General features: G+C 46.2%; 1 protein-coding gene across 15 annotated transcripts in view; it reads left to right on the top strand.

Annotated features, from left to right (window-relative positions):
• Window positions 1-373: 373 nt before the first annotated feature.
• Window positions 374-24,436, top strand: part of ADAT1 (adenosine deaminase tRNA specific 1) — a 44,501-nt gene continuing 20,438 nt past the window's right edge. For 2 of the 15 annotated variants that reach the window (XR_006197006.1, XM_042917972.1), the window contains exons 1-8: window positions 465-520; window positions 3,375-3,563; window positions 3,862-3,930; window positions 5,035-5,089; window positions 5,536-5,666; window positions 8,638-9,241; window positions 11,936-12,081; window positions 19,428-19,514. Coding sequence is in view for 8 of the 15 variants with exons in the window: in XM_042917972.1 (XP_042773906.1) it covers window positions 496-520; window positions 3,375-3,563; window positions 3,862-3,930; window positions 5,035-5,089; window positions 5,536-5,666; window positions 8,638-9,241; window positions 11,936-12,081; window positions 19,428-19,477 (1,269 nt within the window). In the remaining 7 variants the exon portion in view is untranslated. Of the gene's footprint in view, window positions 1,155-2,379; window positions 2,493-3,374; window positions 3,564-3,861; window positions 3,931-5,034; window positions 5,090-5,535; window positions 5,667-8,637; window positions 9,242-11,935; window positions 12,082-13,823; window positions 13,924-19,427; window positions 19,515-20,151; window positions 20,357-22,105; window positions 23,322-24,436 lie in introns of those variants that run through there. The other 13 variants (XR_006197001.1, XM_042917965.1, XM_042917964.1 and 10 more) reach the window with 13 other exon arrangements.

The following is a 24,436-nucleotide window of genomic DNA, read 5'->3' as shown; positions in this document are numbered from 1 at the left end:
GAAAGTCAGCTTTCATCAGGCCATTTCACCGGTACCGACGGTCCAACATTCTGGATTATTATTGTTTTCTTAAATCTTTATTTTTGAGAGAGAGACGGAGTGGGGGCAGGGGAGGAACAGAGAGAGGGAGACGCAGAATCCGAAGCAGGCTCCAGACTCTGGGCTGTCAGCACAGAGCCCGACGCGGGGCTCAAACCCTCGAACCCTGAGATCATGATCTGATCCGAAGTCGGACGCTTAAGCAACTAAACCACCCGGGCGCCGCAACACGCTGGATTATTAACCTCAGTTCCACAGTCCCCCGCTCCAAACCAGTCGGACTACAAGGGCCAGCGTGCACCGCGCGCCTTTGGGGGCGGAACCTGAAAGACCAGCCTCTTTGTGACATCACGTCCGCTACGCCGCGCTGTTCTCCCTCCTTCCCAGGGCGCGCACATTGGAGGTGGGAGGGGAGCGTCTGGGAGGTGAAGAGGTAGCGGGGTAGAGGGCGCGCGAATGTGGGAGGCCCCAACCCTGCTGGGTGAGCTGCCCTCGGTCTAACTTCCCCAGCCCATATTTGTCCGAACCGGTTGTGAGGATCGTGTCTCCCGCGTGGAAAGGGCGGCTGGCTTCCCGGAAGTGCCGGTGTCCGCTGCGGGTGGGCGCGGGGTGTGTGACCTCACGGCAGCGTCCACAGCACCCGAGGAGGCAGTCGCGCGCCGGGGCTCTGCTTCTCAGGCCCAGAGCCTCTCCTGTAACTTGCACAATGGGTGCCAATCTATTCTAGAGCTGACCGAGGTGGGGCCGCGGCCGAGAGTATTGAGGAGGGGGGCCTAAGGCGAAAACCTTTTCTCCCCTGGCAGCCGACTTGCTTTAACTTTTCTTTGAAAAGGAGAATTCCTAACGCTCCTTGCACCTGTTGTAATGTGCGATCTTGTGGGCAAAGAAATGCCTGTTTAACTGAGCTATTGTTTCCTATGAAGTTACTCAAGATATAGGAGAATGTATTTGAATTTTAGGGGACCAAGTTTAACAAAACATTAATTTCAACTACTGTGCACGCTCATCCATACAACCTTGCGAATGAGATGATGCTACAGTTCTGGGCTGCTTCATCTTAAGGAGTTGATGTTACTTCTGGCAAGTTCTGTCTTCCCTGGCTATTATAGTTGGCGGTATGTGCCTCTGGTTTAATTTCAGATTGATGCCTTGTGATGCCCGTCCCTCCCCACCTTCCCACCTCCCTGAAATGAGAGGGGAAAAGCCCCTTAGAAATGGAGGATTCTAGGATCTCCCATGCTTTTGCTTTGGGACATACGTGACATGCTGGATCTCTGACTTAAAAGTTACAATTTAGGTCAGTCCCTGCCAGATGATTGTTTTAAATCACTGTGGTCTGATTTACCATGGCTTTTTATTGCAGCAGCAGGCCTCCACATTTAATAGATAAATAAGCATATTAAAAATTTTTAAGAGTTTTTTGGGGCAAAAATCAGTTCCAGTTAGCACCAAACCAAAAATGGCTAGGAGGACTCTGCAGATCAGAACCAGAAGAGAGACGTAATAAAATGCAGCAAGAAAGGAAAGTGTTTGGCCATATTTTAAAGCCTAAGAGGCTGTTTGTGTTTGGTTTTCTTTAGCATTTTGCTTTTGTAACCTAGAAGCGTGAGCAGGCTTAGACCATGGTTTGCTTACACAGGCCACCACAGCTTTAAAGCTGCATCAGTCTAGTAGCCTCCTTGTTTAATTAATTTGACCCAATGCAGGGGCTCGTAATTTTCAGAAATTGCATGCATTGGAACTCAAATAAGCCTTTTTTTTTTTTTTTTAACACTTAGCTATATCCGTCACCATATGATCTCATTTTCTACTAAGAAGCTTTTCATACATTTGAGTCTAAATGGGATCATTGAATGAGCGCAGAGTCAAGAGTAAAAGAGTATTTTATAGCAAAGTGGTCTCTCAAATCTGATCTGCTTAATGATTTTTATGCATAGCTTTACATTGCTATTACATCCCCTCTGCTCCCCAAGGAGCTTAGGACAAATCATTTAGGAACATGAAATGTTCCTTTTTGGAATATTATTCACAGTTGACATTAATTATGCTTAATATTGTAGCAATTGCTTTTTTAAGATTTTTTTTTAATATTTATTTATTATTGAGAGAGAGACAGAATCGGGGAGAGGCAGAGAGAGAGGGAGACACAGAATCCAAAGCAGGCTCCAGGCTCTGAGCCATGAGCACAGAGCCCGACGTGGGGCTCGAACTCACAAACCACAAGATCATGACCTGAGCCACCCAAGCGCCCCAGCAATTGGTTTTTATAAATACTAATCCTCAGAATAAGCCATAGATCAAATACTACTGTTATCCTTATTTTAACAGATAAACAGGATAAGTCATCTACCCAGTATCACACAACTGGTGGCAAAGCGAGGATTGGAACCCAGATAGGGTAACTCGAAAGTCCACACTCTAACACATACTCCTGCAGAGAGAACACTTGACTGGTGAGAAAGCTCTGCGCTTTGTCACTTCCCCCCTCTGTCTCATAAAACATTACGGGAGAAATTTAAGAATTGTTTTCTTGATGGCATCAGTGGAGTTTTACCAGAGTAAAACTCCCAGTCATTCTGCTGGGAGGTGGGGAGAAGGCAGAGAAAAGAAAAATAAAATGTCTGAGAAAGAAGGTGGAAAAGAGCATCTGCCCAGAAAGATAAACCTTGTATGATTAGAGTCTGCCCAAAGCCGGCTAAGGTCTGCAATAGTTTACATGCAGATGAAATACTTTACTTTCCAAATGAAAGTTGGAGTAGTGGGGAATACTTCCCTCTCATGTGCTTTTATTTTGAGTAGTAGGTTCAGATTCATAGATTCATGTCAGATATCCAACAACAACAACAACAACAAACAGCTTTAAGAAAGAGGGTGTCTTCTGGGGCTGATGGGATTTGGGACTTCTTTGATCTTTCCTTAAAAATGAAAAGGGGTGGGGCGCCTGGGAGGCTCAGTTGGTTAAGTGCTCGACTCTTGACTTTGGCTCAGGTTATGAGCTCACACTTGCTGTGTTCAAGCCCCCTGTCGGGCTCTGCACTGGCAGTGCGGAGCCTGCCTGGGGTTCTCTCTCTCCTTCTCCGTCTGCCCCTCCTACCCTGATGCGTGCTCTCTCTCTCTCTCTCTCTCTCTCTCTCTCTCTCAATAAATAAACTTTAAAAAAAAATGCAAAGGGGACAGGGAAGTAGCAGAACGTGACCCATAGAGTTCCAGGCACAGAAACCTCAGCATGAATGCGGGCGGGCCACCCCGAAAGCCTCCTGAAGCACCCAGGCACGTTGTAGCACCTCGCATTGGTTCTCCTTTCTGTACTTCTGATGGTTGTGGTTCTTGATTAGGCTCAGCGCTAACTCAGACCATGTGGACCGCTGATGAGATTGCGCGGCTGTGTTACGAGCACTACCAGACCAGGCTGCCCAAGCAGGGGAAGCCTGAGCCCAACCGTGAGTGGACGTTGCTAGCAGCCGTGGTGAAGATACAGCCTGCCATCGACCAGGCCTGTGGCGGCGCTAACAAACCGGTGCAAGGTGAGACCTTTCCACCTCCAAATGCTCCCTCTCCCTGTCAAAGATGGTAGAACTGTTCCTGGCTGTGCCGGACCGCCCTGGCTGGGGGCAGATGCAGTGGTGGGAATGTTCCCCTGCTCTCCACCAGGTGCCGCAGTCCTTCCGGTGGTGGGAGTTGGCCATGCCAGAACCACAACCACAGCCCCCGGTTGGGTCAGCCTGTAAGAATGCTCTGGAGGAGTCTGCAGATGTGAAACCTGAGGAGGGGGACCATTCACATTGTGAGAGCTCACTTAATGATTCATTCTTTTCCTCTCAGTGACAAAGGAAGTTGTCTCAATGGGAACGGGGACGAAATGCATAGGCCAGTCCAAAATGAGGAAGAGCGGTAAGCCCAGGTGGGGTCTGGAAACCACTGTCCATGTTGTCTTTTCCTCTTCTCAGCGAAGGGGCCGTATGGCCGAGGTGGCCAACCTTAATGTTCCCGCTGACTGTCACTCCAGATGGAAGGACAGAACTCATTTTTTTTTAAGTTTATTTATTTTGAGAGAGAGAGCATGAGTTGGGGAGGGGCAGAGAAAGAAAGAGAGTATCCCAAGCAGGCTCCACACTGTCCGCACAGAGCCCGATGCAGGGCTCACAAACCGTGAGGTCATGACCTAAGCCAAAATCACGAGACAGCTGCTTAACTGGCTGAGCCACCGAGGCACCCCATAGAATTCATTTAAAGAATGGAAATAAATTGTGAAAGCAAAGGCCTCCAGGAACATACTTTCTGAGTAGATTGAAAGTTGGCCAATATGTTCATGCTCAAACCAGAAGTCCCCCGGACTTAGCCACCCCACATTTTATCTGAAGCCTCCAAAAGCAATCAAATGGAGATTTGGGCACCAGCAAGAATATGGAAATCCCTTAGAGATCTGGCATCTTCACCTTCTGCTTCCAGTTAGCAGATTCCTTCTCAAGTTTGCTTTCCTCATTTTCCCCGCCTTGCCTCCTGGTTCCAGGACCATTATGGATTGAATTTGTTGAGGTTATATTACCATAAGAGGAAGTGTGATACCAGAGTACAAAAGACTTGGACCCCTGTCCTCCAGATATTTTCCTATAAATCAGTAGTTCTTGGCTATGGGGAGATTTTGCCCCCCAGGGGACATTTGGCAATGGTTGGAGATATTTTCGGTTGTTACAACTAGGGGGAGGGGGATACTGTGCTACCTGCCTCTGGTAGAGGCCAGGAATGCTGCTAAACATCTTACATATCCACAGGACAGACTGCCCCAACAAAGAATTTTTTAACCTAAAACGTACAGTAGCGTTGAGTTGAGGAAACTCTGCATTGCCTTTAATCATTGCAATACTTTCTGACAAAGTCCTCCAGGAGCTACGTGGCCATCCTGGCTGCTGGGGGGAAACCACTGTGTTCTACTTCTAGGAAACAGGGCTTCTCCATGTTCTATATGTCTTCACTAGTGTCCTGTCTTTGCCACAGGAGACATCCTCAATGATAGCCATGCTGAGGTCATAGCCAGGAGGAGTTTCCAAAGGTAAAGCCACATCCCCAGACAATCTGATTTAGCCTGCCTTGGGGGTCCCAGAATGTGCATTTCTAATAAGCTCTCCAGTAATACTGACCATGTCAGTCTGTGAACTACTCTTTGAATAGCACTGGTCTACACAGTGGTTCTCATGCCCGATGTGCATCAGAATTACCTAGGTTTGTGAAAACCCAGATCGCTGGGCCCACCCCTAGAGATTCCGACTCAGCAGGTCCAGATCGCATTTCTAACAGATTCCAGATGATGCTGATCCTGCTGGTACAAGGGCCACACTTTGAGAATCACTGGTCTAGATCATTCTCGTAATTCCCGATTCCAGTGCCAGTCCCATTGGGCTGCAGTAGCTCTTTCTTTCTTAGACAATCACCCAGCCAGTCTTTCCCTGTATCGCAGTGATCGGTCGTTCATTCTGATAACATCTTGCACCCCATTAGGTACCTTCTACATCAGCTCCACTTGGCGGCCGCCCTGAAGGAGAATAGCATTTTTGTTCCTGGAACTCAGAGAGGGCTGTGGAAACTCAGACAAGGCATCTTGTTTGTGTTTTTCTCCAGCCATACACCCTGTAAGTATATTCAAGCCTTTGGGTTGATGTTACATTGTCTTCTTCCTTATGTTTGTCTTATCCATAGATGCATTTCCCAAAAAGCTCTTCTGGCTGAAGTGTAGCTACAGCCAGTGGACAGTGCCTTTTTCTGAACAGGCCATTGTGCCTAATCACTTCTCTACCAAGGAAAGGCTCAGCTCCCAGTTCTCAGCTCCCAACAGGATTGTGAAGCTTAAACCTCCTCTGAACCCAACAATGGGGCTTAGAAGCCCAAAGCCTTGAGTTCTATAGAGATTTATGCTGAAACTCATTCTATTCATTCATTCATTCATTCATTCATTCATGCAACAGATATTTTCTGCTACTTGTCAAGTACAGTATGACATACTAGATGTATAGCAGTGAATAAGATTAGCCCCTGGCTTAGCCTCATAGAGTCTTTTAGGGAATGTAGACAGTCATGATTAGTTAAGTTAAATTTTGATGAGTTATAAGGGGATGTTCAGGTGCTGTGGTTGTATTAGGCAGGAAAACCAGGCATAGCCTAGGGGTGGCCACTCTTTTTTTGTCTTGAAAATTGAAAATAATTTCTACCCTTTGTAGACAGCAATTCAGGGATGGCAGTAAAATTTCCTTACCCTAAATCCTTTGAAATAAGAGCAGACTATTGTTCTCTGAGTATTAAGCTTTAAAACTAACACATGCATTTTGATCAGATACAGGCACTCATTCTAAAGAGATAGCATAGCTGCCAAGATTTGGTCATAATTCAAATCAAAAATGTGATATAGCTTAAGAAAGAATGAGTCTATCAGAAAATAATTGGTTGAGTCAAAGGCCAGAAAAACAACATGCAGAGTGAAGTAGGCAGGGCTCATCCATGCTTAGTTATTAGCAGCAGAAGCCAAAGAACCAAAGGATGTCCAAGAACCAAAGGATGTTTCCTAACTCAGTGCTTCTCAAACAACAATATGCATATGAACCACCCGCAGATCTTAATAAAATGTGGATTGAAATTCATTAGGTCTGGGATGAAGTCTGAGGTTCTGCATTTTTAACCAAGTCCCCACAATGCCAGTGGTGTTGGCCTGTGGACCACACTTTGAGTAGCCAGGGCTTGGCTGATCCCGATGGCAGGCGTAGCCTTATTGTGGAGAGAGAAGCATCTGCAGGTCATGGCTGTCCAGACCACATAAATCTGTGGTCCACAGGCTGGTCCATAGCCAGATGGGAAAAATCAGGACTATAATGAGTTTTTCAAAAAGCTAATTCCTTTCCATGTGAAGGTTATAAGATTTTTCTTTTATTTTTCATCGTAGTAATTAGGATTTTTAAAGATCTTACTTGATGGAATACAAAGTAATCTGTTGATCTTAAAATCTACTGGAAATTTTACTGGTCTGTGAAATCAAAATCTAGAACCACTGTTCTAACTGTCCTGGGCTCATGGGTAATCTTTTAAAATGTGATGTCCACCCATGCATGGTTTGTCTGCAGGAGGAAAGAACACTACCTGGAGAATTTGACTATCTGGCTCCCTTGGCATTTATTCCTCATTGCTAATTGAGAATTTGGTGCCTGGGTTAGCTACTTCCGGCCCTTACTTGTGAGTTTGATTAGCATGAGTCAGCCTCTGGAGCTTTCTGAGTGGGAGGTGGGCCCCAGTCAATTCTCCAAAGTCACTGTCACCTTGTGAGACCTCTGGAAGCCTGCCAGCCAGCCTTTCTGGCAATACGCCCACATCTACCTCTTTTGCCTTTCCCACTCTTAGGTTATAAAGACTACAAATGTATTATTTACATGCTTTAAAAAAGCAACACACATTAGGTTAGTGTTTGAAAAAGTAGCTCCTTTTTCACGGGGAAGCTGTGCTTTTTACTAACCTCTGGTTTTCTTTGATTCTGTTTAAGCATAGAGTTAGGTGAGAAATCTCTAACCGACTGCAGGGAAATGCCAGCTATATAATTCACTGCAGAGTCTTTACTGTGAGGACATACACAAAGATCTCCGAGATGGGGAAACTAAACATTTTTGCCAAACATGTTTAACCATGAAATCAACCTCCCACTTTGGTTTTCCATCTCATGGGATAACATCCCACAAAATGTGCTGGGGAACCTGTGCTCGTTGTGAACCAAAGTTCTTTACTCAGGACGGCTTTGCTCCTCCGGGGACAGTTAGCAACATCTAGAGTCATTTTTGATGGTCAGGCTGGGAGGTGCTATTGGTAGCTAGTAGTAGGTGGAGACCAAGGAGCTGCCAAACATGTAATGGAAAGGAGAGCCCCCACAGCAAAGAATTGTCTGGCCCAAATGTCAGTAGTATGGAAGTTGACAAATCGTGATCTAAACTAATGTTTTCAGAACTTCCTGGGATGAGAATTACTTGAGATCTTTGTTTAAAGTATTCAGTTTTCCAGATCCTACCACCCCAGCGTTTCTAACTCACTCGGTCTAGATAAGATAGAGTCGCAGAGGATTCTTACTCAGGAAGTTTGGACAAGTCTTCCTAATACATCTCAGGGCAGCTGGAAAATAGAATTAAACTCCATTTAAGAGAGTGGTTCTTCGTAGGGCTCCTGGGTCCCTCAGTCTTAGGTTAAGCTTCCAACTCTTGATTGCAGCTCAGGTCATGATTCCAGGGTGATGGGATCTAACCCCTCATCGGGCTCTAGGCTGAGTGTGGAGCCTGCTTAAGGTTCTCTCTCTGTCTCCCTCTGCCCATCTCCCCTGTTTTCTCTCTTTAAAAAAATAAAAAAATAAAAATGAAAAAGACAGTGGTTCTTAAACTTGAGCCTGCATCAAAATGACCTGGAGAACTTGTTGAAACACACATTGTGGGTACCACCTCCAGAGTTTCCAATTCAGCAGGTCCACTGTGGGTCCCAAGAATCTACAGCTCTCGCAAGTTCCTAAGCGATGTTGATGTGGCTGGTCTGGGGGCCTCACTTTGAGAACCACTGGTTTTTAAGGGGTTCCTTCTCCTGCAGGTGGGGATGCCTCCATCATTCCAATGCTTGAATTTGAAGATCAGCCCTGCTGTCCCGTCAGTAGACGTTGGGCCAGTAAGCCATCAGAAGAAGCCAGTGGTAACCCAGAAACTCCTGAAGATGAAAAGAACTATGAAGACCTGGGTAGTCCTGTGACCAAAAAGATGAGGCTTGAACCTGGGATTCCTGATGGTGTGGCTCACTGTCAGAGTTTGGACAATCAGGAAAGTGGTCCAGTCCCACCAACTGTCAGCAGCTCTGATGTCCCCACACAGGAACTGGCCACTGTCACCGGAAGGGCCCCCAGTGGTGCCAAAGTGGTGGACGTTTATAGAACTGGAGCCAAATGTGTGCCTGGAGAAGCTGGAGACTCGGGAAAGCCTGGTGCAGCGTATCACCAGGTGGGCCTGCTCCGGGTGAAGCCAGGCCGGGGAGACAGGACCCGCTCCATGTCCTGCAGTGACAAGTTGGCACGGTGGAATGTCCTCGGATGCCAGGGGGCACTGCTGATGCACCTTCTAGAAGAGCCTCTCTATCTGTCAGCCGTGGTCATTGGGAGATGCCCGTACAGCCAGGAGGCCATGCGGAGAGCTCTGACTGGGAGGTGAGAGGGCAGGGAGGGGAGGACTCAAGTGGAACAGTCTTCCTGAGAAGCAGTCTGAGAATGTGTCCAGAGAGCCTTAAGGGTATCCATATGCAGGCGCCTGGGTGACTCAGTCAGTTGAACATCCCACTCTTGATTTCAGCTTAGGTCATGATCTCACGGTTCTTGGGATTGGACCCCATGTCGGGCTCTGCACTGACAGCATGGAGCCTTCTTGGGATTCTTTGTCCCTCTCTCTGCCCTTCCCCACTCACACATGCATGTTTTCTCTTTCAAAATAAATAAATAAAAACTTTAAAAGAAATCCATGCATGTTGTTCCAGTGGTTCCATTGCTAGGAGTTTGTCCTAAGGAAATAATTAAGAAAGTGCTCAAACATTTAGCTTTGTGTGTAGTCATTTTTTTTTTTAAACTGGATCCACACGCAACACGGAGCCCCAACGTGGGCTTGAACTCAACCCTGAGATCAAGACCTGAGCTGAGATCAAGAGTCGGACACTTAGCCAACTAAGGCATCCAGCCACCCCATGTAGTCATTTTTAAAAAAGAAAAGGAAACGGCCAGCAAGAGATTTTTGTTAAAACTAATATTGATGAAAATTTGACTTGGAAATGTTCATGATGTTCAAAGAGCAAGTCAAAAGATACAATAAGTTCATTTTGGTCTTTATATATTTATTTTAAAAGAGAGAGCACGTGTGAGCAGGGGAGGGGCAGAGAGAGAGAGAATCCCAAGTAGGCTCCACACTGTCAGCACAGAGCCCTACTTAGGGCTCAGACCCACAAACTGTGAGATCATGACCTGAGCCAAAATCAAGAGTTGGACGCTTAACCAACTGAGCTACCCAGGTGCCCCTGGTCTTAAAGTATATGTGCACATAGAAAAAAAAACTGTCAAAGAATATGTACCAAATTATTAGAATGATTACCTCTGAGTTGTGATATTATGGGTGTTTTTTTCTTCTTTGCAATTACTCTTGTTTTCTAATTTTCCTGAAGTACCTATATATATATATATTGTTATAATTTTTAAAAACGATCAACATCAGTGTTAATTTTTTAAAAGATAAAAGACAAAGCATCATCACCGAAGTGTGGTCTCCCTAAAGAAGGGCAGCCAGACCCAATTAAGGCTGTGGTAACTGAGGGCAGGATGAGGCCATGGCTGGAGGGGAAGCCTGTCGTGTCAGATGTGCTGCTCCCCTGAAGCTCAGTCCAGGGAGCAGCTGCAGGGTGTGACCCACTGATTCCACTCCTGGGTACGTATCCAGGAGAAATGGAAATATACATCCACATAAGAACTTGTACACGAATGTTCATAGCAAGGTAGGTCATAGCAGCCAAAACCTGAAACAGCCCAAGTGTGCGTCAGCTGGATAAACAAAAGGGGGTGGACTGTTATGGTGGAATATCAGCCCCAAAAAGGAGTGAAGGCCAGATACAAGCTGCGACACGGATGAGCCTTGAAAACTTTATGCCAAGTGAGAGGAACCACATAGTGTATGATTTTATGTAGAGAAATGTCCTAAACGGGCAAATCTAGAAGGGGATTCGTGGGTGCCAAGGGCTGGAGAAGGGTATGTGGAGTGACTGCTAACAGGTGCAGGGTTTCTTACTGAAGGGATGAAACTGTAAACTTAGACTGTGGTGAAGTTGGCACAATTCTGTGAATATCCAAAAACAAAATGTATTTTACACTTTAAGTGGATGAATTTTATGATATATAAATTACATCCCAATAAGATGTTGGGTTTTTCTTTTTACTTTATTTTGTTTTACAGAGAGCATGTGCGAGCCAGGAGAGGGGCAGAGGGAGAGAATCTGAAGCAGGTTCCATGCTCAGCGCAGAGCCCAGTGCAGGGCTCAGTCCCACGACCCTGGGATCATGACCTGAGCCGAAATCAAGAGTAAGACACCCAACTGACTGAGCCACCCAGGTGCCCCCCAATAAGATGTTTTTTAAAAAATAAAGCAACCCAGGGGTGCCTCAGTGGCCCAGTCGGTTAGGCATCGGACTCTTGATTTCTGCTCAGGTCATGATCTCACAGTTCATGAGTTCAAGCCCCACATCGGGCTCTGCACTGACAGCATGGAGTCTGCTTGGGATTCTCTCCCTCCCTCTGTCTCTCTGCCCCTCCCCCCACTCATGCTCACGTGCGTGTGCACCCTCTCTCTCTCAAAATAAATATATAAACTTTAAAAAGGCAACTCTAGGCACTGTGTGCAAGATATTTTCTGAGTTTCCTGTGCTTTCCCCGTTCTGAGACCTTAAAGTTGCTGTCTCCTCAGTTCCAGAGCAGCACCACGTTGGCATGTAGATTGTGTGAAAGATACAAAAGGAAAAAATGAAACTTTTATATTATAGTATGGTTTGGGTTTCTGGTGTGTGTGAAGGATTCCCTAGGAAACAGATGCCACAAGTTAATATTTCTGTTTAAGGTTTTCACATCTTTCAAAGCCAGTACCAGGAGTGGAGTTTGGAGTCACTAAAGTCACTGAGGGGTGGTGACTCAGTTCATCGTTTTCACTTCAGAGTGATGGGAAGGGATCTCCCTTCAGCCATGAGGTTCATATGATCTAGATTCTGTTCTGTTATGCCCTCTCGCCGAGACTCAGGGGTGAAGTGGTCCACAGTCCTCCATATTCTCTTCCTCGAACAGAGGGCCTAAACCAAATGCATTTTCCCTCACATTAGGTGTCAGAACGTCTCAGCTTTACCCAAAGGCTTTGGAGTTCAAGAAGTGACAATACAGCAGTCCGGTTTACTGTTTGAACAGAGCCGCGGCGCAGTGCAGGCAAAAAGGGCTGACAGCCCAGGCCGACTTGTTCCTTGTGGCGCAGGTAAGGTATCCTGGTTCCCCTTGCCCTGGAGTGACTTTTCCCCAGACCGTGGGGTGGCCTGGGAGACGCTGTGTCCACCCAGCCTGGGAAGGCAGTTTATTACCTCAGTGGTCAATAGTGTGGGCTTGGGGGGTGCCTGGGTGGCTCAGTTGGTTGAGCGACCCACTTCGGTTCAGGTCATGATCTCACGGTTTGTGGGTTCGAGCTCTGCGTTGGGCTCTGTGCTGACAGCCCGTAGCCTGGAGCCTGCTTCGGATTCTGTGTCTCCCTCTCTCTCTGCCCTTCCTCTGCTCGTAGCTTGTACGCTCGCTCGTATTGTCTCTCTCAAAAATGAATAAACATTGAAAAAATTTTAAAAAAATGTAGCGTGGGCTTGGGAAACACCCACCCTAGGTCAGGTTCATGCTCTCCGTGACTCTGGGCAACTTACTTATCCTGTCTTAGCCTCAAGTTCTTCATTTTTAGGTAAGAATATCATTTCGTAAAGAATCCAATTTTAAAAAATGGGCAGAAGACATGAATAGACATTTCTCCAAAGAGGGCATCCAGACGGCCAACAGACATGTGCAAAGATGCTCAACATCATTAATCATTAGGGAAATGGTAATCAGAACTACAGTGAGCTATCACCTCAGGCCTGTCAGAATGGCTAAAATCAACAACACAAGAAACAGGTGTTGGCAAGGCTGTGGAGAAAAAGAAACCTCCTTGCACTGTTGTTAGTAGGAATGCAAACTGGTGCAGCCATTGTGAAACACAGTGTGGAGGTTCCTCAAAAAATTAAAAATAGGGGCACCTGGGTGGCTCATTCAGTTAAGCATGCGACTTCAGCTCGGGTCGTGATCTCACAGGTGGTGAAATCAAGCCCCACATCGGGCTCTCTGCTGTCAGTGCAGAACCCACTTTGGATCCTCTCTCTCTCTGCCCCTCTCTCTCTCTCTCTCTCAAAAATAAATAAACATTTTTTTAAAAAGATTTAAAAAAATTAAAAATAAAACTACCCTATGATCCAGTAATCATACTACTGGGTATTTACCCAAAAAGTACAAAAGCACTAATTCAAAGGGATACATGCACTCCTGTGTTTACAGTAGCCAAATTATGGAAACAGCCCAGGTGTCCACTGGCAGATGAATGGATAAAGAAGAGGTAGTGTATATACACAATGAATATTAGTCATAAAAGAAAAATGAAATCTTGCCATTTGCAACAGCATGGATGGAGCTAGAGAGTATTATGCTAAGTGAAATAAGTCAGAGAAAGACAAATACCATATGATCTCACTCATGTGGAAGTAAGAAACAAATGACAAAGAGGAAAAAATGGAGACAAACCAAAGAATGACTCTTAACTATAGAGAACAAACTGATGGTTACCAGAGGGTAGAATGGGGGAGGATGGGGAAAATAGGTGATGGGGATTAAGGAGTGGAAGAAAAGTCTGTCATTCTTTATTAGGGCTGTTATGAGGATTAAATGAGAAATTCTATTTCATTCAATTACCTTGTGTCCAGCGTATGATAAATGCTTAATGGTTATTAGATTTGATGATGATGGTGATGAATCACAACCTCTTTATATTACCATATTCTGGAGGCCATCCATCACAGTGGCAACCATTGACTCTGATGTCATGTCCAACTCTCCTGAATCTGCAGACGCAGGGAAATATTTTTGTTAAAACACCTCTGATGTTCACAGGAAACTGAACGGTCTTAATTGCAGAATCTTGTCTTTTCATAGCCATCAGCTGGAGTGCGGTTCCTGAGCAGCCGCTGGATGTCACTGCCAATGGCTTTCCACAGGGAACAACACGGAAGGCAATCAGGTGCCTTCAGGCCAGGTACAGCATATTGGGGCAGAAGGAGATGGTGGCTGTGCAGTCGTGTGTTACCACTATCTAGTTCCAGAACGTTTTCATCTCCCCAAAAAGAAACCCCACACCCACTGGCTGTCATTCCCCATGCCCTTCTCCAGCCCCATGAATCTCCTTTATGTCTGTGGATTTGTCTGTTCTGGACTTCCCACTACATGAAATCATACAGTATGTGACTTAATTTACTTAGCCTAAGTTTTCAAGGCTCATCCATGTCGTAACATGTTATCAGTCCTTCATTCCTACATTCCATTGTCTGGATCTGACCACTTTTTGTTTCTCCACGCTTCTGTTAATGGATATTTGGGTTATTTCACTTTGGGGCTGTGGGAATAATGCTGCTGCGAACATTTATAGAATCTTTTAGGTGGACGTATGTTTTCAATTCTCTTGGGTATACCTTGGAATGGAATTGCTGGGTCATATGATAACCTCGGGAGGTTTTTTTGTTTTTGCTTTTTTTGAGGAACTGCCAAACTGTTTTCCATAGTAGCTGCACTATTTTAAACTCCTACCAGCAATGTATGGGTTTCAATTATCCTATATCCTTTACGACACTCATTATTGTCTCTTTTTATTGTAGTCATTGTGGGTGTGAAGTGCTATATGATTGTAGTTTTGCTGTGCATTTCCCTAATAATTGTTTGAGCTTCTTTTGATGTTGAGCATCTTATCATATACTTATTAGCTCTTTGTATATCTTCTTTGGAAAAATACCTATTCTGATCCTTTGCCCATTTTTTAACTTGGTTTTATTTATCTTTTATTGTTGAGTTACAAGGTTTCTTGATATATTCCGGGTACTAGTCCTTTATCACAGATGTATTTGAACGTATTTTTTGTCAGTTCTGCGGGTTGTCTTTTCACTTTTTGAAGGTGTCCTTTAAAACATGGAAGTTTTAAATTTTGATGAAGTCTGTTTAATCTGTTTTTTCGTGGGTGGTTTGTGCTTTTAGCATCACAGGTAAGAAACCATTGCCTGATTCAATATCACAAAGATTTGCTTTGTTTTCTTCTCATAGTTTTATAGTTTCAGCTCTTAGGTTGATGACTTTGATCCCTTTCGAGTTAATTTTTCTATAAGGTGTGAGGTAGGGGTCCAACCTCATTCTTTTGCATGGGGATATCCAGTTGTCCTGCCACCATTTTTTTTTTTTTTTTTTTTTTTTGGAAAGACTGTTCTTTCCCCTGGAAAATCTTGAAAAGAACACTTTCTTGGGCTTTACCACTAGGGATTCTGGTTTCATAGGTCAAGCTTGGAAGCCAAGAATCATTTATGAAGCTCCACAGTGATTGGCCTGGCAGAAAGGCAACCATGAAAGCAGGACTTTTTGTCTTCATATTGGCTTCGACTGAAATGTACAACATGTAGTCTGCTAGACATGAGACTCCCTGTGTGTTTCAAGGGTCATGTATCTGCCGTACTGGTTTTTCTTCTTCTAAATGCTCAGCAGATCCTACTCTACTTTTCCCTCCCAGTGAGCCACTGGTAGTCTTCAGTAGCCTGTGGCTGGGACGGGCTGTAGGGAAATGGCCTCTCCACCAAAGGCATTTACATCTCAGATGGACTGAGCTGCCACTGAGTGACTGTTGTAGGCTTTCTACCTTTTACAGGTATAGTTAACCCTTGAACTATAACCCTGGGGGGGTTATGGGTTCTGACCCCCCTTACAGTTGAAAATCCATTTATACCTTTTGATTGGTCAAAACCTTAACTGCCAATAGCTTGCTGTTGATTAGAAGCCTTACTGATAACATGAACACTTGATTAGCATGTATTTCATATGTTGTATGTAGTACATACTGTATTCTTACCATAAAGCAAACCAGAAAAATGTTATTACAAAAGTCATAAGGAAAAGACATGTATAATACTGTATTTATTGAAAAAAATCCTTGTGTCACTGGACCCCGCACAGTTCAAACCCATGTTATTCAAGGGTCAACTGTAGTTCTTTTCACTCTTGAGTTGCTTTTCCATTTCTTTACTATGTCCTTAAAAAGAAATTTTATAATTAAAGTTCACAGGTGGATTTGTTTCTTCTTTTTAATATGCTTATTTGCCAGCCTCAACACAGACAAAAATAACTTATATAGTTTTAGACCTTAAAAAAGAAGGTTTTGTTCTCTGCAGCCACTCAGCAGGGTCCAGATGGCCCAGTCTGCAGACCCAGACCCTTTCCTGTTAGCCCAGGCTGTTGAATTGAGTGATATTAACAAACTTGTTAGGGGTGGAGGTTTTGGGACCAGTTTTTCCCCGAGGACCTCCTAGTTTCAGGCCACTGTTTGCATCTCCCAAGGGACCAGCTCTCAGCCACAGACCAGGGTGTGTGAGCAGAGCAGGTCCTGCCTTCACCGGGACCATGTTTCCTGCAGAGTTCCAGCTCTGCTCTACGGCAGCGACAGGCCCGCAGCAGCTCCCCCTGGCCCCACCCACCTGACGGTGGCTCCTGTTTGTGCTTCGCTCAGGTCTAAATGCTCTTCTTCACTAGGAGTCCACACCCTCTTTTACCTTGAACGTTCAGCTCAACCACCACTGCCTTCTGGTTGCTGTAGGTCCAGAAGGTCCAGGTTCGCTGCCTCCTGGAACCTCTCTTCAAACTCCTGTAGTGCTATATTCTCTGGCTTATACCGATATGTCAGTGCTTTCTGTTGATGAGGAGTACCTCATGTTCCCAAACTCGCTCTGGCTCCCGTTACCCACATGACTTTGAACGAGTCCAGTTGCATTCCGGGCTTCCGTGTGTCCATATCTGTAAGATGAGGATGTTGGAGTAGATGATCTGAGGTCCCTGATGCGGTGTAGGTGTCTCTCCATTTAGGAGGCAGACTCCTTGCAGGGAAGAAGTGTATGGGGGAAAGAGCAGGAGCTTTGCAGTCCAAGAGACTGATGTTTAATTCCTAGTTCCCTTCCTCTCCAGTGTGTGACACCTTGGGCAAATTACTTTACTTCTCTGAGCCTCCGTTTCCCCAACAGCAAAGCAAGGGTAACTAAGAGTATGTGTCACCCAGGAACGTGGTGAGAAGTGAAAGCGAATGTGGTGCAGGCTCGCAGCAAACACCTTGTTAAGGTTGGTTTCCCCTTCAGTTGCCCAGTGAAGCTTCATGTTATGTGCAGAAGAGTCAGCGTTTCTTTTATTCTAAAGAGTTACAGCTGCTGGGGAGAGAGCAGGTTCTCTCACTGCTCATTCCCAAGCCCTGGCATCCTAGGACCACCTTCTTTACCACCACGGGGCATATGAAAGCAGACGGATGTTAGAGACATTTAATATGCTAACACAATATGAGAAGAAAATACTTAAGTCTTTGTGTTCTTTTCCAAACAACGCGATGATAACACACCAGGTAAAAGACCCTCATTTTCAAGAAGCTTCATTTTGCTCTTGTCCCTAAAGTGGCAAATCCTTATTCCACCCCAGAGCATCCTGGAGACATCATTTACGTGGCTTATTGGATTATAAAAGAAAAGCATGAGGGGTTAAAAACAACAACAATAACAACAACAACAACCCTAAGTGTGCCTAAATATGTTAAAAGATAGGGCTAGATTAAGAACACCTACGTAAACCTGTGTCATCTTTAAGAAATTGTTTATGTATATATAATTTTCCTAGCTCTCTGATGCCCCAACCAGCAATGTCAACCAACTTACCAGGGAGAGCCTAATATCTAAGAACATAATTGTTGCTGCTGAAAGGAACCAGGGCTCCTTGGAGAGAAGTAGCTAGCAGCCAGGAGGATTGTTATGTTCCACAAATGACATGAGTGGTTATTACTGAGTAGGTCTCATTGGCAGAGGAATTACGAGTATGGCCACTCTGTTCTGCTGTTGATTAGGTCTTGAGAAAGGCCTTTCTTCTCTGGAGGGAGTTCTTGTTCAGCAGAGGAGTGGTTCCCAGCATCCCCCGTCTGTATAGATATAATACCTTAACATCACTCACAAGGCCATTCGCTTAGGCCAGAAACATTCATAAGAGAAAGTGCTGTTTGTTCCTCCAGAGGGAAGAATGCTGGAAACATTTTCAGAGCTGGTCTCAAGAAGCTGTGAAAGCAATGCCCTTGTCTTTTTTTTTTTTTTTTAACATTTATTCATTTATGAAAGGCAGAGAGAGACAGAACGCGAATGGGGGAGGGACAGAGAGAGAGGAAGACACAGAATCCGAAGCAGGCTCCAGGCTCTGAGCTGTCAGCACAGAGCCCGATGCGGGGCTCGAACTCACGGACCGCGAGATCATGAACTGAGCCGGAGTCGGCCGCTTAACCGACTGAGCCACTCAGGCACCTCGATGCCCTTGTCTTATTCTTGATTTTAAGGACATGAATTTGCTATAGGTTTTTAATGATACCCTTTATGAATGTAAATGCTGTCTTTCCTAGTCCTCGTTTGCTAAAAGATTTTAAATCATTCTGTGACTGTTGAATTCTCACAAGTGCTTCTCTGCACATTTTTTCCTCATAATGACATTACATTTCTTTTTAATCTGTTAATGAGATAAGTTTCATTAGTTTCTTGGCTTTGGGTTTTCTTTTTACCTTTAAAGGAACCTTACATTCCTAAGCGCCAGCAGCCACTCGGGCCCAGTTCAAGCCCAGGGAGAGTGTGAGGGCTCAGGACCCCCGCTAAGCGATGATTGCTGCAGTGTAGCCTCAGTGCCCGCCAGGTGAGGGAACTCTCTGGCAGAACATACACTTCCCTACTTCACATATACCTATTGTGGCCACAGGGTCCGAGCTGATGGACAGCTCACATGGACAGTCTGTGAGGACGGGGAAGGGTATGGTGTGTAAAGATGAGACAACACCTTCTTGGCACACACGTCTGCCTCTGCATCAGCTCGTGAACCACGTATAGTGAGGAAAGAAGGAGGCACACACGGTCCAGATCCCGGCAGCCTGGATGGGCAGAGCCAGGAGAGCCCAGTTGGGCTGGTGAGGAATCCGCACTCACTTCCTTCACTGTCCCGAGCTGTGGCCTGCACGAAGCTTCATGTTAGAAGCAAAGGAAGGCCCACAGTGCCCGCAGGGGAGTCTGGAGGCTCTGCCTCCGGTGCTTGTCCGAGTGGACTTTGTAACCGTGGTTCACGTGGGGAGCACCACTCAAGCTTGAAACCCAGCTTCAGTGTCGTGAGCGGTATCACCCACAGGGCCGGCGCCCTTAGGAAGAAGTAGCCCAGCATGGCTGGCAGGAGTCCTGGGGGGAATTTAGTAATCCCACCTCTGTTGTCACCCCATTTGAGACTGTCACCTTCATGATTTCACGGCTGATGACATTTCTTAAGAGGAGATTCACTTTGTTAACCTCACCCCAATCAGGTCTACATTTTCTTCATGTGAAGAACAGGTGGGGGGGGTGGCGTTCCTGCACGTTCAAATTTAAGAAAGATACCAGGGGAAGCCCGGTGTCCCTGACAGGGGCCTGGTGTATATCAAACACTCATTAAAAATCTTCTTTGTCTTGTCTTTCCAAACAGATCCCAAATCAGCAAAGTGGAACTCTTTAGATCATTTCAGAAACTGCTAAGCAGTATTTCAGAGGACAAGTGGCCAGACTCCCTCAGGTGACTCTGTTGACCCATTTTTTTTTTCATATTTAGGACGACTTGTGGTTTAATTCTGGTTTACAAATGGCAGGAAGCTTTGGCAGGAGTGGTGGCTCAATGGGCCAGTGGGCACTTAGTTATCACCCGCATGTGCCTCTGTCCCCCAGGCTCCGATTGCAGGTGCAGATCTGAGGTGTACAGGAGGGGTGGTTTAGTGGTGCAGGGTTACAGAAGACTGGGGGGGAATTGGGGCTTGGTCTGCTCCAGGGCCCCCCTTCGCCCCCCTCCAGGTGGAAGGCAGGGCAGACATATGGGGCTGGCCCTATTGCTTAGAGGGCAATAGAGTCTATTAGGAACATCACTCTTCTCTTCCTCTGCTGCAGCTTTACAATTGAAATTGCTCCCAAAGAGGAATGTAGAGAACTATAAAACCACTCCAGGGGCCGGTGGGTGGGTAGTCCAGACACTTAGCTACTCAAGGTCAGTGCCCTCACTTCATACGCCAGATGCAAGCTCCAGGGCCCCCAAGCCCCTCACGCTTGGGACCACTGACTGCAAACTCAGGGGCTCCTGCTACCCCCTTAAGTTCACTAATTCACTGGAACAACTCAAATTCAGGAGTGCACTATACCTACAATTACTTTTTATTCTAAAGAATATAGATCAGGACCAGCTAAAAGAAGGGACACACAGGGCACAGTCTGAGAGGGTACCAAACACAATTCGTCTGTGTCTCAGGATGTGTCACCCTTCCAGCACATCACTGTGTGTCACCAACCAGAAGGGGACCCAAGTTTCAGCGTCCAGTGTCTTCCCTGTGCTTGTGTTACATACACCTGAATGACTCATTGACCACATGATGTGACTGAACTCATTCTCCATCTTCCCCTCCCATCAGGAGGTCAGACCAACTCCACTCTGTGGTTAGTCTCTCTGGCAGGGCCAGCCCCATCCAGATCTCTCTAGGGCCCACCAGGAGTCACCTCGTTAAGTATAAACTCAGGTGTGATCAGAGGGGTCCACCATGAATAACAAAGACATTTCTTTTTTTTTTTTTTTAATGTTTATTTCTGAGACAGAGAGAGACAGAGCATGAGTGGGGGAGGGGCAGAGAGAGAGGGAGACACAGAATCCGAAGCAGGCTCCAGGCTCTGAGCTGTCAGCACAGACCCCGACGCGGGGCTCGAACTCACAAACCGTGAGATCATGACCTTAGCCGAAGTCAGTCGCTCAACCAAGTGAGCCACCCAGGTGCCCCAACAAAGACATTTCTACCCCTTGGGAAATCCTGGCGGTTTGAAGGTTCCCTCCCAGGAACCGGCAACAAGACCGGCCAAATTCTTTATTGTACAGCAGAGGGGAAGCCAAGGTGTTGCTAGAAAAGGCTATTTGAAGAGGCTGAACACTTGTTATCACCGTCATGCGTACTGCTGTTGGTAGTGATGCCCTCCAGTCAGTTTGGTCAGGAGTCACTCTGCTTGTTTTTTTGTCTGGAAAAATGAATCAAACTGACCAGGAGGTTTCCATACATTTTATGTGTCGGTGAAAACAAATCTGGACTGAGGTCAGGAGAGACTTTACTCAAAAGGATCATTGCAGTAAGAGAGGGGCTGTTAACAGCAGCAGCAGGACTGATGCCATAGCAAAGACACTCCAGTCCTAAGGTCTGTAAGCCTCCAGGGCAGGCGGGAAGGAGTAGCCCTTTGTGGGGAGCAGTGAACAAGGCCGGAAAGAACAGGGCAGGGGGCATGGAATGCGCAGTTGGTGTGATGGGACGAGTAGACAGGAAACATCTTTTCTTGAGATCAGTCAATTGTCAGGAGGAGCCATTAAGAATAGGTCCCTGCATATTGTGATGCTGGCTCAGGCTGAGGGTGGGTCATAGTTCAGGGTTGGGAGGACAGAAGCATAACTAATGTTGGTCAAGGAAGCAAGAATTTTGTCGAGATTGGCGTGTGGATGGAAACAGTTCAGCTAGTCATTATGAGACAGAGAATGGGAGTTTGAGGGTCCGTCATAGGTAAGCCAAGGGGGGGCATCCATGAGTCCTATCTGGGTCTTACGGGGAACGGGACTGTGCAGTAAGCCATTTCCCAGAACTCTTTAAACCAAAAAGTAGATAGTTATTCTTGTGTTATCTGATAGCAGGAGGACCAGACAAGACTAGCATTGTTTATTCTCACCTGGTTTTTTTTTAATGATTATGTATTTATTTTAAGAGAGTTCACACGCAAGCGTGGCAGGGGAGGGAGGGCAGAGAGAGAGAATCCCAAGTAGCGTTCACGTGGTCAGTGCGGTCAGCGTACAGAGCCCAACATGGGGCTCGATCTCACAAACCATGGGATCAGGACCTGAGGCAAAAGAGTCGGACGCTTAACTAAGCCACCCAGGTGCCCCCTTTTCTCCCCTATTTCAATCCGTGTTGCTTTCTAGTGAATTTCCTACATTGGAGAGAGAGAGAGTAGCTGTTGGAAAGCGTACCAAAATCCTCCCATTCCTAGATCTGTTCCTAGTCTCTGCTTAGACATCTGTCCAGCTGATTGCTCAGTTGGCCACCATGTTGAGCTGATCAGTGAGAACCTGTGTGCTTGGCGGTGTGTGTGCATTAGGGCGCAGAAGCTAGAGACCTACCACGAGTACAAGGAGGCTGCGTCTACTTACCAGGAAGCCTGGAGTGCGCTCCGAAAGCAGGCCTTTGGATCCTGGATCAGAAACCCACCGGATTATCACCAGTTTAAATAAGAAGGGCAAACTGCAAAGAGCTTATTAGTAGCAGAGTGTTTTTCAGCTGCTCACACTGGACGGCTTCTTCCTTTGTGCTGGACAAGCCTTAGCTTTTCTTGTGGCTGAGTCAGGAAAAAAAAAGTCTGCCATGTACCAGAGTGACATATCTCTTCTGGGTAATATGGACAGAATCCTGAAACATGGAACTATCCATACTTGACTGAAGTATCTCTCTCTGCTAAAACATCACCTCGCTGATGCCCTTGGCATCTGTCCTAACGTGTGTTATTGCTTCTCTAAAACATGGAGTAAGAACTTGGAATGTGACGCTTGAAAGGTACTCTGCAGCAGCTCCGCTCTGTGTGTTCCCACGTTGATCTGGCAAGTATTTCTTGGGCTGAGATGGTGTCCGGACCTCTGCAAGTTTTAGAGCTTCCCTTGGCATAGTGGACATGTGCCGTTTCTTCCCTCGGAGGGTCATCCTTTCCTGCTCTATCCGTGGGACGTGGCTGAAGCAAACCTCACTCCCCAGCTCTCAGATTGTGAGGCAGCGCCATACAATCCTGGAACTACTGCCAGGGCGAGCAGGAAAGATGCTGTCTCCTCTCGGATCAGAAGCTCCAAGGACCACAGACTCGTGGGACTGTCTGTGGCTGCCTTTGCCTCCACACAGAGGCAGCCAGCTTGAGAATGAAGGCAAGAAAACAGGAAACAGCCAAAAGCATCGGCTCCCGTGACCTTGTTTGGATGCCTGAAGCCAGTGCCCAGCCTGGACTTCAAGTATGTGAGATAAATTCATACGGCTGTTTGGGTTAAGCCTATCTGAGTAGGTTGACTGTGGCTTTCAAATGAAAGAGTTCTGTCTAAAAGGCCAAAAGTCCATATAGCAAATCAGCAGCAGACCTAGCTACCCATCCTCTTTTAACCACTATCTAATATTTAACTCTCAACCTCTCTGCTCCTTAAATTATTGATGGAAAGGGAAGTTCTCCGTGTCAGGATTATCCAAAGCTCTTCTCAAAGTCCTTTAGTATCTTGGTATAGCTTTTTTTTCTTTTAAGATTTTATTCGTAAGTAGTCTCTACACCCAGTATGGGGCTTGAACTCATGACCCCAAGATCAAGAGTCACACACTCCACCGACTGAGCCAGCCAGGCGCCCTGTCATTCTTGTATGGCTTTAAATGTTTTTTAATAACAGCTTTATTGGGATATAATTTACATTCCATAAAATTTACCCATTGAGAGTATACAATTTAGTGGCTTTTAGTATATCCACAGAGTTGTACAACCATCACCATAATTGTAAAACATTTTTGTTCTCTGTTAGAGGTGGGGGACCCTCATCGACCCAGTATGGTTCCCATTAGCCAGGCACTCCCCCTTTTCAGTCAGCCCCACCCTCACCCCAGTCCTAGGGCTTCTTAGGTGATTCTGCGTACTTCTGTTGCACCATATCAAGAGGAACAGGACATCTGGTTGTCCTGCTTTCAGTGAGTTCGCAGTGGGCTCAGTGGGCTCAGCTTATCTATCCCGGTAGGAAGTTCCCAGTCACCCTTTCAGCTCATGGTTTTAGCAGCAGTGCAAGGGATCCCCGGGACCACCCTCAGGTTTGATGGTTCACTGGACACTCATGGAATGCAGCAAAACTGTTGTAGTTATTATTTATTTCAGCAAAAGGATACAGATTTTTTTAATCTTTTTTTTTAAATATTTTTTTGGGGGGAGAGGGCAAGTGGGGGAGGGGCAGACAGAAGGGGACAGAGGATCTGAAGGAGGCTCCGTGTTGACAGGCTGACAGCACTAAGCCCATGTGGGGCTTGAACTCATGGACCACGAGATCATGGCCTTAGCTGAAGTCAGATTCTCAACGGACTGAGACACCCAAGTGCCCTGAACGTTTTTGAGAGAGAGCAGAGCACATGGCGCACGCAAGCGGGGGAGGGGCAGAGAGAGAGGGAGACAGAGAATCCGGAACAGGCTCTGTTCCGACAGCCTCAAACCGTGGGCTCAAACTCACAAACTGCAAGATCATGACCTGAGCCACCCAGGTGCCCCTGAAAGGACACAGATTAACGTCGGCAGAGAGAAAAGGCACACGGGCACAGTCCAGGTGCAAGACTCTCTCCTCCCTGTATCAACCATGTGCTTCTGATGCTTTGACATCCAGGGCCTTGCTCACCCTGGAGAGACTGCCCACGGAGGCTAGCCAACTCC

Source organism: Panthera leo, chromosome E2, assembly GCF_018350215.1.
Source record: "Panthera leo isolate Ple1 chromosome E2, P.leo_Ple1_pat1.1, whole genome shotgun sequence".
NCBI lineage: Eukaryota > Metazoa > Chordata > Mammalia > Carnivora > Felidae > Panthera > Panthera leo.
The sequence above is the reverse complement of the archived record's forward strand: the minus strand, read 5'-3'. Positions and strand labels throughout refer to the sequence as shown.